This window comes from Pocillopora damicornis, chromosome 7 (assembly GCF_964200805.1).
Source record: "Pocillopora damicornis chromosome 7, jaPocDami1.2, whole genome shotgun sequence".
Lineage (NCBI taxonomy): Eukaryota > Metazoa > Cnidaria > Anthozoa > Scleractinia > Pocilloporidae > Pocillopora > Pocillopora damicornis.
Window position 1 is genome coordinate 21,870,131 of NC_142676.1, and position 15,312 is coordinate 21,885,442.

At 40.0% G+C, this 15,312-nt stretch overlaps 2 protein-coding genes across 3 annotated transcripts in view; both read right to left on the bottom strand.

Annotated features, from left to right (window-relative positions):
• Positions 1-2,851, bottom strand: part of LOC149043123 (uncharacterized) — a 3,418-nt gene extending 567 nt beyond the window's left edge. Inside the window, exons 1-3 of the mRNA XM_089211355.1 lie at positions 1,939-2,851; positions 1,014-1,356; positions 1-251 (exon numbers count right to left, since the gene is read on the bottom strand). The exon at positions 1-251 is cut by the window's left edge and continues 567 nt beyond it. Coding sequence (XP_089067481.1) covers positions 1-251; positions 1,014-1,356; positions 1,939-2,723 — 1,379 coding nt within the window. The 5' untranslated portion in view covers positions 2,724-2,851. The remainder of the gene's footprint in view (positions 252-1,013; positions 1,357-1,938) is intronic.
• The window catches only part of LOC113682824 (DNA helicase MCM8), an 80,021-nt gene that overhangs the window by 12,309 nt on the left and 52,400 nt on the right, over positions 1-15,312 (bottom strand). The gene's annotated exons all lie outside the window — the stretch shown is intronic.

Sequence of the window (15,312 nt, forward strand, 5' to 3'; positions counted from 1 at the left end):
TCTTCATCATTTATATCTGCCGGGAGCTTCTTGTAGAAGACGGTGCTTCTGTCGACGGATACGACAGTGCCAAATCCATCTGTTGCCAGATTTTCCATTGTGCCACTTAGAACCTCAGCAGATGGCCTCGCGTTCCCACTAAAATTGCGCTGGGCCAGACGTGTAGACACAAAAGGCCCTTTACAGAGCAGGATGCGCCTCTGCCGTTCATAGTGGTCACTTGAGGCATTCTCTGTATTGCACTTCACAAGCTGCAAAACATGAAACACCTTTTTAGTAATCTAGTAACAAGTACTGCATCTGAAAATGATGATTCCTGATAAGCTGTTCATCAAGGAATTTTGAAGGATTGATGCTATTGTGTTATGAAAACATCAAGTTCTTTATTAGTTGTTGTTCCTTTTCTAAGTATATGAACAGCTGTAAGTAATCTTTCAGGATGAATATTTATTGATTATTTTTTTTAATTTGTAGAAATTCTGATGGACAATGTTTGTCGAACCATTTCTAGCATCAGTCATCAGATGTCGAGGTTCAGTAAAAAATAATGATCTGTTATCAAGCAGTTAATCAGACTTAAATTTGCAGCTAAAGAATTTGGCTCAACACTTATCAATGTTGTGGCGACAAACTGTAGACATGCCGGTTTGGGCGCTTTGGTTTTTGTGTACCATATTGATACTTAATTTTTATACTTTGGTAAGATAGTATTTCGCAGGGTTTTATTTTTGCATATCCAATAGGCAAATATGAAAAAAGGATATTAAAATTCATGATTCAAGCATTTAATCTTGATTTTGTGATTTATACATAAACCAAGGTATTCATCAATAAAAATGAACTGGAATAAAAAGGAAATAAAAACAGAAAAGCAATACACGGCCTGGTTTCCTAGGCTTGTATTTTTCAAATTTCATGTTTATGGTGCATGGCTATGCCCTCTGTTAATTTGTTTCTCCAAGAAATAGTCACACTTGTTTTACCAGTTGCTTTATTATTGAACAACCGCTCACCTGGTCAAGGATTCTCCTCTGTGCTGTAAAATACTGGCACAGTGTTATACTCCTCTGAATAGTTAATGAGCTGATGACTTGTGGTGGTGGTGATTTCTCTTCTTCTTGGAGAAATTTTGTCAGCTGGTCGTATAACACATGGAGAACAGCTGCCAGCCTCAGCACGTGCCTGTCATCTTTTGAAACATCTTCTGGGCAGATGTTTCTCGCCCACTGACTATTAAGGGATGCAGAGATGCCATCTATAAATTCCTCGTACTTTCTGTTGCCACCCTGGTCTAGGGAGTACGTTACAAGGCCATTTTCAGAATGAGAGAACTCATATATGGCAGAATAGACAGCTCTGAAATATAAAAACATTGACTTCAAGATTAAAAACAATTATTGCCTTAAAGTTTATTAATTTCTCACATTTTTTGTACTCCCATGAATGAATTCGAATAAGTAAAGATTTGGTAAAGCATTTGACAATAAAAATCTGCGATAAAATATTATAAAGCATAACACGACGTTTCGACGTTTCCAGAACGTCATTATCAAGTAAACTAAAATAATAAAATCGAGTATATATATAATGAAGCGGTGAATAAATTAAAAAGCGTTAAAAGTTAAACAAAGAGTTTGGCCCTAATGGAATCGCTCTGGGTGTTTAAATTGGGCCATGAATGAATACATGTAAATTAACTCTTGTCAGCTTTCAGAGCAATCACCTTGACATTGTTAGAGACAATATGACTCATGCCTATTTTCCCAGAATAACCTGAAACTCTAAAGCATTATACAATTTGTCTACTCCTGTTAAGCTGTTGTAGTGTTCATTTTTTTTAAAAAAAAGTTTCTGTACTGTACACATACTTATATGGATCCAAAACATTCAGGTTTCATCAACCTGTGTTTAAAACTTGCCATAAACAAAAAAAATTACCTGAGATCTTTCAGTTTCGAATTATTCAGTTTGGTGATATACTCTTTAGTTTCATGTGCTGCCAGACGATGTGGCAAAGGCTGATACATGAGAATTCTGTCCACTGCACCATCCTGCCTTTCCTTTAGTTTGACATAAATTGGAAAGAAGCGGTTGGGTTGACTGTAGCCACTCACTGACACTCCTGGACTGTCAATGACTTGACGTGCTGACTTGTCTGCCCGTGTATATACCCATGTACTTCCATCATATAACTGGATCATCCGTTCCATGTCTATGCAGCTCTTTTCCCTGGAAGCACCAAGTAGCTGGTCAAAAAACTGTGATGCCTCTTCCTTGCCAATGATAGCTTTATGGCCAGGTGTTGACTTCAATTGACGAAATAGCCCAGCTTCAGTAAATTCGTCAACAAATAAAGGGTTATCCTCCTTTGCCTCTACATGCAACCTTATCGGCTGTGCACAGCCATGGTGAAAGGCAGGTGACTTTCCTGCCCCTGGGTCACACAAGCAGATCATGTAGAGGTTGATACTTTCTGTGCGCATTCTACAGTCAACCTTGACTGTTGAGGGCCCCATCAAGCATGCCACAGTTGGCAGGACACTTGCCAGCAGAATGTCCCTTGTAGTGTTGTTGGCCCTACTAAATGTATCCAACCATTCACTTATTAAGGCTGGGCAAATTTCCTCCCACGGAATGCTAACTTCTTTCCCTTGTTTCCTGACGGAAGGTGCTTCAGCTGCTGTTCGGGACCGCTTGGCTGATGACGGAAATGCTGAAGCCATATCTGAAACAACAGAAAGAATCAGGTCATCTCGAGTAAATCAATCGCTTCGCTCACAATTTAAAATTTATAACCTTGGGTTAAACCAGATACTATTTTGACTGATAAATATATCACCATTAGTATATGTGCTCTGATATCCTCTTGAAGCTAGGATGGGGATGAAATTAATTTGGTAGTGAGGGGCCGGGGACAGTGAAGTTCTGAGGCCCTTTTAGAGTAAATTTCGATGGGCAACATGGCGTTGAAACAGCGGCAGCAGAGAAATGAAATGCCGTCAAGCGACTAGGTTATGCCGCGATCCTGCAACACCGACTGGAAAAAGTAAGAAAGGGTCACCTGTGTGTGTAGTGCCTATTATAAACCTGTATATGCAACAGAAAGTATACACGAACCTAAATTCTTCAGTGCCTAAGCGCTTGAGCAAGCTAAATCATCAGACTCGCTTTTCGAGAGATTATCACAGTACGTACACCTTTGTTAAACTTTTATTCATCCTACGACACCTTGCATCGATCTCGCCCGCACTTCCTAACCTTTGGTTATTACTAGTTTAGATTTTAAATTGTATCATCGCATTGTTTTGCACTGGGAAGAGCCCAAGAAACGCTGCTTTCGCTCCAGACACCAGCTCTCGCGAAAAATTTCCTACACATAATTAAAAAAAACACCAACTATCATTCGGTTCAATTAATTTTCATCTTATTACTAAGATAACTTTTGTTGCATTCTGACGAAGATCCTACAATAGTCCAAGTAAGCGGCAGAATCTCTATGAAAACCGTCTCTTGATAGAGCAGCCATTTTGATTCTTTAAAAGCTTCATGGAACAACCGCTGTGCGAAGTGCTTGTGGTATTGAAATGGGGCGTTCCCTCGTAACAAGGGGGCGCTTTTCACCTTTTGTAAACCTGTTTAGTTACCTTTTGTTAAGCAAAATTTGCCATGAAACCAAACTCGACATACTACATTACAATAAACAATTGTAACTTTGATACGTTTCCTGGTCACGTCTGTATTGATTTATTGAAACAATAACGTCTCATATGCTTGTAAATGTGAGAACATCACAGCAACGTTTTCAGGCTTCTCAAAATATGACAACGTTCAGCCCCAGCTCCAAACTTAGACTAGCGTGAGAGCAAGCCCTCGTTACGAGCCCTTCAATACGAGCGTTTTTTCATCCACGAATAAGTTTTGGGACTTGAGTAACACTAGTTGAAGAGAGGTTTGCAGGGTGTCACGCGCGTGGGAATTTCTCATGGCGTGAAAAGACAAAAGAAAGTTAGAAGAAGGAAGCCGTCAAGAAGAATTTGAAGAATTTCTTCGCGACCTGGTGTCCAAAACACCACCATCCTACTGTGAAATTTACGGCTTACATATCAGCTGAAGAAATAAACTTTCTAAACAAAAAAGAGGCTATTTCACCAATTCGTTCAGCGGATTTCTTCTGTTCCTCAACAAATTGCAAATCGTCAACTCTATGGCGTTTAAATTGCCCTTTCTGAAAGGGAAGTGTAATTCAGACGGATCTTTGGATTGTCATGGTTTACCATTATTCGAGTGGAAGCAGTTGCGAGACAAAGAAGAGGCTATCGGTCGAGGATCCTATGGTTTGGTTTTTGTGGCGAGAAACAATTCTGAGAAGGTCGTTATCAAAAAACTGTAAGGTGAGGACGAGAAGGAAAAGCGTCTTTTCCTCAAAGAGGCAAAAATACTCCATGGGAATAAAAGTGAACATATCGTTAGGTTTCAAGCTCTGTGCATGGAACTGTGTGCAATGATGCTTGAATATTTGTTTTTCGACTTCGCTCCCTTCTTCAAATTCTTCTTGACGGCTTCCTTCTGCTAACTTTCTTACGCTAGTCTAAGTTTGGAGCTTGGGCTGAACGTTGTCATATTTTGAGAAGCCTGAAAACGTTCCTGTGATGTTCTCACATTTACAAGCATATGAGATATTATTGTTTCAATAAATCAATGCAGACGTGACCAGGAAACGTATCAAAGTTATAATTGTTTATTGTAGTGTGGTATGTCGAGTTGGTTTCCACATGCTGTGCGACTTTTTATGCCGCGACAAACTCATGGCAAATTTTGCATAACAAAAGGTAGCTAAACAGGTTTACAACGCGAAAACGCAGCTATCTTTCATGCATAATGGTTCATTATTATTTATACCACTCAGTAAAAGAAAAAAAAATTAGTGACACTTAATTTTAGTCACGCGCGTTATCGTCGTGAGGATAAATGAGCTAAGCGCTTGGTGTCTTTGTACGAAATTTGTGCAACATGCCCTGGCATCCGTTCCGTGTTTTAGGATTTGGGGTCATTTTCCGCCGTTCCGTGCTTTAGGATTTGGAGTCATTTTCCGCCGTTCCGTGCTTTAGGATTTGGGGTCATTTTCCGCCGTTCCGTGCTTTAGGATTTGGGGTCATTTTCCGCCGTTCCGTGCTTTAGGATTTGGGGTCATTTTCCGCCATTCCGCCATTCCGCCATTCCACCGTTCCGGCTTTTAGGGTCGCCTAAGACTTTATCGAAAATGCAATACCGAACTTAGCTTGCTAAATGCTAAAACCAGAGAAATAAATACAAATCAGACGTACCTGTGTAATCTTGCCTTCTTTCTTGATTTCCCTTCGTCAATAGTTGCTGTTACGTGATTTGTGTTGAAGACAAAAGCACAGAAACGTTGGAATATGTTGACAGATTTTGCCTGGCGTCTGATCTGAGCGGTCGATACAGGATCAACTGATGCAATGGATTCACTCGTGGCTTTATGTTGGGAAGGTGATAAAAAAGATCACACCTGTTGATTCACGGTATATTTCACACCTCTACAGCTGCCTCTATAAACACCAACCCATGTCATTTCACGATATTGTGATTTTCAATGGCAGTACATACAAATGATTGTTTATTATCTTTTTGAAATACTGTATGACTGCGAAGTAACTTTCTAAAATGCCAGATTTCCTAAAGAATGGACACCGTAGTAATTTTGAAAATTCGTTATTGTAGGGGGGATTTTGGGAAAAAAGCGTCAACTTACATAAAGCCGATAGTGGTGCTATCATCTGATCGGTCGCATCAAAAGGAGCATTAAATCACCGGAAATAAACCGAAAGAATGTAGTAAAACGGACGAATGAACGGTCAAGTTAATTTATGGGTTGCACTCCTGTTTACAAAGTGCTGGATTTTTTACTACTTTTAGTATACTTTGCGTTTACAATCCTTTCAAGAACCACTTTCTTTCGAGTTGAGGAATTTTTGTAAAAAAATCGTAAGAACGTAAAAGACGTACAGCTTGTTCGAAGCTTGTGTGAGACACGCGGTTTATCGCAGCCTGTGAACATCCGGAGGAGGCGTGTGTTCACAGGCTAGGTTTATCGTTAAAAGTAAAACAATAGCGAAATCACAGCGGTAATTGTCTGCAGAAAAAGAAATATACCACGTCAGCACTTTACGAAGAAAGTGGTTTTTGTATTTCGAGGTAGTCCACAATGACTGTTCACATTAGTATTACCGCTTATATTTGATTTAAATGCAAAACAAAGTATGTTATTGTTACCTGAATAAATATCATTTTCTCCAGCCTTTTGTTTCTGAACGCCACAAGTAAAACAGCTTTCTTGATCTTCGCACCTTATTTCAATTAATTAATTTAGAGTGGATTTATTTGTGGCTTCTGCTTGTGAATATTGCTTTGTTTTTTAACCCCTACCCCACCCCCCCCCCCCGCCCCCGGAAAAGAAATTCAAAATTCGCACATGCCAAAGCGACATCAAAATGTATTGTCTGCAAATGAATCCACTCGTAAACAATAGAGACATCCTAATTTAAGTTCAGGCCGGGGACAGAACTTTTCTTTTACGGACACATAAGTACGGTCGCGTACTCGGACAAGACCACTGTAGTGATGTTTATTTGCCTTATGGTTCTAACAGTTACGAAGTAGAGGTAAGGCGAGGAACTTTCACAGCTTTTAGTGTATTTCATTGTTGACACATACTCATTTAGAATGCCCCTGACAATTGTTTACACTTACTTTCAGAAAGTTTTAAGAGCATTGCGAGAACCGAAAATTACAAACTGGAAGCAAAAGAAATAGGTATAGTCTTTTTATTATTTGTTGTCCTCAACTTTGAAATAAGACAACGAGTAGTCCCTTTTCATGCCTTTTTCGCTTTGTCCGTCAAGCGTGACGCAAGATAAAAGCACGAGAAAATAATGGCCGAGCGAAATCTTGGCACGCTTTTCTCTCGCGTACGCTCGACGGACTAAGCGAAAAGAGGAAGTAGTCCTAATCTACTTTGAAATCGAGTCTATGTCATTGATTAGGATCGAGGAGGCTTTTTAACTAAAACCTCATGGTTTTAACAAATTGTTAGTGCGGATTAACTGATTCAGAATGACTAGAAATTACTGAAAGATTGCTATCCGCATTTTCGAGTCCTGGGAAACGTGACATAGTGAAGTGATAATATTCTTGACAAAGACATTAATATATTTTGGAACACGTCGGAGTGAATTCTCCTACCACATCGGTTAACTAACCGTATTTACTCGAATAAGCGCCGCGGTGCTTATTAATTTTTTTCCTCCTCAAATGGGGCGCTTATTCGAGGGTGGCGCTTATTTGAGGGCGGCCCTTGTTTATAAAAGTTGGACACGACAAAGAAATCTTTCCTTTTAAGTCAAGGGAATATTTCTATCTTTTTGAAAAATTTAACGGTTATTAACAGAAGCGTCTCTTGATTGTCCCAGTTCGTCTCTTCTGGCACTTTTTATTTCTTTACCTGTGGTGTCTTCACTCAACCTCGATCTCACTATCCCCTGATGCTGTTTTGGAGTTGCATTCTAGCGTTTTGGTAGTTCTACGGAGATTCTCGAATAAGCGCCGCATTCCCGACGCGGCGCTTATTCGAGGGCGGCGCAAATTAACTTTTTTGACCCAAATACGGCGCTTAAGGACGCGGCGCTTATTCGAGGGCGCTCATTCGAGGGCGGCGCAAATTAACTTTTTTGACCCAAATACGGCGCTTAAGGACGTTCGCGCGAAAATCTTCCCACGGTCAGATTTTTGAATAACTTTTACAGCAGTTAGGTAACGACCAACTCAGGTCAGAGAGGCAAAAAAATTCGGGGGTCACCGAGCTCATTTTCGAGATAACCGGTACGAAAGACCGCAGTATTTATAGAAGTTTTGACAGTTGTTTCGATTTGGCTTAGGCTGCTTCAAGTGTTAAAAAAAGGAAAATAAACTGATGTAGCAAGCATTTTTGGTTTCGTAATTGACTTGAACAAGCCTACTAAGTAAATACTTGTCACTGGTGTCAATCCATTTGGTTAAAAGTAACTTTCAGGAGGGAAAATTGCTTGTCATACCCAGTCGCGAAGGGCGTAAATTTGCCCCTTTTTGACGTGCCATTGCGACATGCATTACGTGCGCAGTAGTGTGCGCAAAAACAATTAGCACGAACGTCCTTAATCGAGGGCGGCGCTTATTCGAGTAAATGTGGTATTCAGCGATTGCATCAATCGTAGCGATCCTTCCGTAAGCGATCGATACGACTGCTGAGATGGTCTTCACTCCAATCTAGTCTACCGTCGCGATCATGTGGGGCATATGGAAACCGGTCGGTCAACGCGAGGATCGTTCAGCTTTACATGTAACTTTCTGTTGCGATCGCAGCGATCGTGGCTAATGTAGGGATCTCAGCAATCATATGGATACCATCCTGTTTCCTTGTGATCACTACGGTCGCTACGATCTCTGCGATCGCTACCATCGAGGCAATCACCGATATAGACCTGAAATCTATTACTAAGAGCGATCGTTGATGGAAGCATCTTTTGCTCTTTTTAGCTTGAAATTGATCTTATATGTTTTTAACCCTCTGACCATTGGCCATCGTCTGTGGCAAATTGTCTCTTGTCTGTAGTATACCTTCAATCAGGACGCATACCAAACATGGACCCCTGGTCCATGTACCACCCCTGTAGACCACATCTGATTTTTAAAAAAAAACGAATTTTTACCAGAGGTCTAAAAAAATAAAAAGAAGTTTAAGTAGACTATACTGGCGTCATTTACAATCGTTCTTTTCAATTTGATTAAAAATTTTCTTGAATTTCGTACCACTGTATAAGTTTAATCCAATCATGGTCGGAGTTTGATTCTGGCAAAGGAGTAACAATTTGAAGGGTATTGGAGGAACCCTTTGGAGACAAACTTAGCGGAAAAATACATTTCTTTTTTCATCCGCAAAGTTGTTGAATCCTGCCAACGGCAAACAATCTCCATAGTAACAATACGGTTTGCAAGGGCAATAGGCATCCTCGGGAAACCGCGCGACGTTAGTTTACAAGCACTGAAGTGCTTTACTGCTTGTAAACTTTCGTGGTAACATTTTCCCAACCCTTCTGACTGCTCCTAACTCTCCGAGAATGGACTAAAGGAAAAATGCATTCGTTTTAATTAAGATTAAATTTGTGTGCATCAAATAGAGTTGAATTACCCTTCTGATTTCATTGTGTAACATTCTTGACGAGTTATTTCAGTTGTTTTGATATTTGTGAAATTTTCTTTTTTTGTCACGCGGCCTACTGGGACGTCATTGCGTGTTATTTATTCATAAGGAGTGATACTTGACATTTGAATTTATTGAGAGCGATTAGAATCGCTACGGGAAATGTGCTTTCGGATTTAGCTTATCATCCATGACACATTTGTTGCGCTATTTGCCAAATACTTCTCGGGAAATTTCTGTAAGTTTGTGTTTCTGTTGCTTGTTATTTTGTTTTTGCCTGTTATGTTTTTTATTCGGTTTATTTCTCTCCGAATTTACTTTGTCATTGTTATTTATTTTAGTAAAACTTGTTCAGCAACCAGAATAAATAAATACAATTATTTTAATTTCGCGTTTTTGAGCGAGACATGATTTATCTCCTAGGAGAACCCCTTCGCTCTGGTGAAAAGCATTTAGGGAAAGTGGTGACTATTTTAGATTGGTAGGACTAGCTTGTGCTACGCACAAGTTCATCGTGCGCAGAATGTACGAGTTCATCTAGAGGGAGGGGTCGATTCTTCCCCAAAAATCTTGAATTTAATAGAATTTACGCTCTCTTTCTCCGTATGATATCGAAGAGAGAAATCCCATAAATGCTGAACTGTAGGTGGGTTATAACCCATGTATTACATACTATCCAAGTGGATTCTGAAGTAATGTGATTAAATCAAAAATTGTGACATACTGGGCTCCTTTCGGTAAGGAGTTTTCCATAATAAGCGTTGTTATCCTGTTCTCTTCTCTTTCCAGGATGGATGTACCTTTACGAAAACCGTACTGCGTTCTGTTACTCTGCATGGTGCTGATATTCGTATCATGCGAAACTAATGGTAATCCACTATCCCCCAACCTGTTACATGCCATATCAAAAATTATAGAAAGGTATGAGAAAGGAGAGCTAACGGCAACAACCTCCATTCATTATTTTGTGGACCAAAATAACGTGGAAACCTTGTTTCTTCCTGGGATTATCATCTGGGATCCATTACTACAGTACTTTCATGGAAGCTTACCTTGTCCTCACTGTGGCCAAATACTGAAACCTAGATGTTGGAAAGATGGGAAAGATTGGAAACACAACAGTCCCAGGCGGCTTGCAGATATAGAACATTATGTTCTGCTCGTAAGCAGGGTGTACGCATGCAAAAATGACCACAGGATAATCAGTCATGACCCTCAAATTCTGAAGATGTTTGAACAGGTTGAACTGATCCCATTCCTTCTTTTGCACAAGTATGGTATTACTCGACGTTTATACAGATTAATTATCGTTCATACTGCGTCTGGAATGAGGTACAGGGATGTGGAAACACTTTTAACTGAGATGTGGCGTAGTTATCACACCGAGGTACGCATTCGGACATCAAAAATATTAAGTATGAGAACGTCAGAGGGTGAAGCAGCAAACGACGCGAGTCACAATGCATATACAATGCCGCAGGTTTCACAGTTAAATCCTAACAGGAAGCTGATTCGCCAGTGCTTTGTTTACGATTATTTTACAAAAGAAAAACTTTACAATGCACGCATGGCATCGTTTACTGGCAGTTGGCTCTCCTCTGACCACACATTTAAGGTCGCTAGTAATGTCGGTATATGGCAAAATGGCCATTGGATTCGTCAGTTTGACTCTTTGTTTTCTGTCATGAACGAGGATGGCATTGTCCTCGCTTGGCAATTAACAAGAGGCACTGGTTTTGCAAGAGTAAAGACTTTACTCGTTGGAATTATGAACAGGCTTGTAAAAAGTGGAATTACCTTAGAGGGATTTTCCATTGACAACTGTTGCGCCTGGAGGTTACTCCTTCAAGGGGTGTTTGGAGTTATTCCGGTTAAACTTGATCTCTTTCATGCTGTACAACGCATCGCAAGTAAAATTAAAAAAAGGCACCCGTTAAGAAGACAGTGCCTCGATTCATTTCGTTTAGTTTTCCGAATGCCGGGCGATATTGGGAAAGAACGGAAGAAGTCGACGCCCTCTCGCTCAGTAATGTTGACAAATTTAGACAGATTTGTGGAAAACTGGGAGAATCTTGAAGTTGCAGGAGAGAAGGTACTTTCAAAAAATGCCCGTAACCAATTGGACAAGTTAAGAGCACATATTGAGAAAGGTTGCTTGGAAGGGATCCCTCCAAAAGCAGGAACAAGTAGACAGGAATCGATGCATAAAAGCCTCCGGAAAGGCGTAGAAAAAAGGAGAATTGGTGTTAAAACAGCAGTGGCAAGCATAGGTACGTGCCTATACAGGTGGAACGAAAGGCGAATATCAGAAAAGGTAGGATCGTGTCATTCGGCAGTTCCTGTCCCAGTCACCGAGTACCATGACTTGTCGATGGATCAAGAAGAAGTATTTGGTACCGGAGTGTTTCAAAATCCAAACAGTTTTAGCGATGATGACTTGGAAGATGGCGCGGAAGTCAATGCTAGAGAAAATGATTCAACAGGGGATAGCAGTAGCGAGGAAGAGGAATATGGGACTGATAACGACAACAATGTGAAGATCACGACAGAAGACACGTATCATAGAGTTCTGGAGTATGCTATGTATATGAAGAGCCTATCGCAAGATTTGCAAGCGAAATGTGATGCACCTACAATGAAAGTAAATGTGACTCAGTGTGTTGGACGGAGCCTTCTATTATTTTCATCACGTACACGTTACTCCAGGCCAGACGCGGAAGAATGCGACGAGAGGTTAAACAGCATTTTAAATGCATTTCAATTCCAACAGTTGCCGATGCCCGGAGATGGAGACTGTTTTCTACGTTGCATTTCCATCACTTTAAGCTCTTTTCTAACAATAAATCAAGGGAACTCAAAACTGATCACGTACTTGAAATCGATCGGTATCAGCACGGAAAGGTCTAACGAGGATAAAATAAACGTTCTCAGACAGTTGATTGTGCAAGAATTCACGGGGCCCAATCGGCACCTTTACGAACCATTTATGATAACAAACACCACTGATTCATATGATACAGAAGCTCAGAAGTTCCTTAGGCCAGGCCATTATGATTCTGAATTAGGAAACTGTGTGCTAATGGCAATGAGTAATATCCTGCAAATACCGCTGGTTATTTTTACATCGATGGAAAATTATCCCATTACACAAATAATTCCTAGAACAAGAGTGCTTTCCGAAGTTCCGATATACCTCGCATATAATCATGGTGGCAGCGGACACTATAATTTGGCAGTTGAAGTAACTCACACGCAGTCAAATTCAACTACAACTGAAGCAACCAGCAAAGAGGCAGACAAGCATTTGCAAGTTGAGGCCGACGTTCCCCCTCAACATGAGGCAGGGTGCTCGTGTGGTCGCGGAAACCCAGGGAAGACAGGGAAAAGTGAATTCTGCAAACAATATAAGTCACGCTGTCCTTGTTTTCGTAATCTGCGAGGCTGCAATGAAAAGTGTTCCTGCCGTTTGTGCGCGAATCCGTTTGGTAGAAAAACTCAAGAAAAAGGGATCTTTGGTCCGCTACCAAGAAAGAGACAAAAACAAGATCTTCAGAAAGATATGAAGCAGACAGACAAAGGATATATGGAAAAGAAAACAGAAGAACCCATCGCTACAATTTGGTTTGAAGACGAACTGTATGTCATTGAAGCGTTGTTCTTGTACTTGTTAGTTACAAGCCAAGATATTACCCCGGACAGGGTCTTTGCAGAGTACCACAAGATAATAGAATTCTGCTCAGAAGTGACAATTTATCAAAATGTCTTTTCTCTGCGTCCAAGATCCTCGTCAGCAATAACAAAGAAACTACAAGAAATAAAAGGCAAGTTAAAGGTTGACGAGGAATTATTCAAAAAACAAATCCAATACAACTGGTTTTTTGACTAAATCGAATTTGCACAAGCAGATAACAAAATGATATCTTCCTGCAACGGCCAATCCCGTTCCAAAGGACTAATCGCCAGTGATTATTGAAGGAAGTTTGGTCGCAGTTTTCCCACGATGGCTTAAACCTTTATTTCTCATCGGCACGTGGCACTTTCAGCCACACGAAGCAGTTTTAAATGAAAAACAATGCAAACACATTTGTGGCAGAGTTAATGCGTTATTCGTTTAAGATCCATGATTCTTGAAGACGAGAAAACGTATTAATAATTTTAGAAAAACGTGTTCTGTTTAAACATATTTTTTGTTTCATTTTCTGATAAATCATACTGTTTATACGAGTTATATAAAACAGTGTCGAAATTAAGTATAAATTAGTTGTTCTCGGACTTTGTCTATTCCGTCTTTTGGTTAATAGGCAGGTACCGTATTTACTCGAAAAAACGCCCCCGGCGTTTATTTTAAACTTGGCATCGTTGACCCGGCGTTTATTTGAAATCCGAAGCTTGCTTGAGCACTTTATCCATGAAGCAATGGATTTTCTTCATTAAATTTTACAGAAATAAATCTTTCCGTTATATCTGCAGTACATTATATGTCTAATAAATACTTAAGGGGATTATTTAACATTCCATCTTGGAGACCCGGCGTTTATTCGAAGCCCGGCGTTTAATCGAGTAAATACGGTATTACATGTAATCTGTTCTGTTAGTTATTCCCAATCGGGGATATGAAATTTTATTTTCTTTAAGGAGGAAAATAAAACAGATGCAGCTCATATAACGAGATCACTAAATATAATGTCACCTAGAGAATATAGATTGTCCAACTAGACATGCTCTCAAAGGGGTTTAGGGCTCCAGGGATCCGGGCCTAAAATTAAGAAAGGGCTCCAGGCCTCCGAGGAGAGAATTTCAAAGTTCTAGGGCCCCATATCATTTGCTTTAGGGCTACAGGCTCCACCGTGGTCGAAAATCCTCAGGGGCGTAGTCTGGTTTTTCGGTCTAGGCACGCACATGAAACAAAAGAAAAACGAGCGCCGAAGAAGCTAGGGGGTATAGGGGCATGCCCTCCAGAAAATTATTATTTTTAGGACCTCGGAAATGCCATTCACCATGTTTTCAGGGGGAATTTTGATAAATCGAAACATGGAAAAACGTTAACAATTTATGACAACCTTTGGTACAATTGATATTAGTTACAATGTGAATACAGGCAAAGGGCGAGACTTGTAATGTCCATGGCTATACTACGCTTAATCGCATTTTAAGGGTCGCATGTTAGGCGTTCGATTTACGTCTTTCCCGGCCGTAACACTATGACCTAATTTCATTTCTTCAATAACCTCGTGCTCCTCGCATTTTACAGTTCTGTTCTCCAAATAAAATTGTCGTCAAGCAAATTGGCTTCTTTTTTACATCCTTTTTTATTTCATAACAATTTTTCCTAAGAACGAATAAATCATGTCCTCTTCTAGTACAGCGAGAAGAGGACATGATTTTCTGTCTAAAGTTTAATGATTGAAGTCATTTGATTAAATTTTCAAAAAGGAAGTTACCTTCTGATGGTCCTCCTTTGCTGACCTTTTAACAGTCTGTACTATTCACCAAGCTTAGGTAAAGTAGCCCTTCACGATTTTGTTACATGTCTGGCCGCACAGGCTACCTCTAAAGACGTGGCTTTGAGCACTCAAACATTAAATGAACTGAAAGGACGTTGAACACTTCATCAACCCAAAAGTTCAAACTGACCCGAAATGACTACGTTTCACACTGACTTCAAATACTTTCGCGGACCTCTTCAAAGGGCCAAAAGGTGGATTTCGATCATTTTATTTTTGCCTTTCATTTTCTTACTATAGTTGTGATGACTGGGTTTCAAACTCCTGTTTTAAAGTGAATAGCGCAATATTCACAAAGACTTCTTGATGAAAAATAGCAGCAATACAATGAGAGAAAAACTCTTGCATGTGTAAAAGTTGCTTTTCGCCAATAAATCTTTAAACAAGCAGATAAATAAATAAATAATTCCTTTTTTTTCCCTACGCCCTTGAATTCTGATACATACAAATTATTTTCTAATTCAAATCCACAAATAACAAAGTCTGCCCTTTTTTATTACAAACCTGAGCTTTCGGTTATCACGTCTCTTGTTGTTTAACTGTAGATTATAAGCT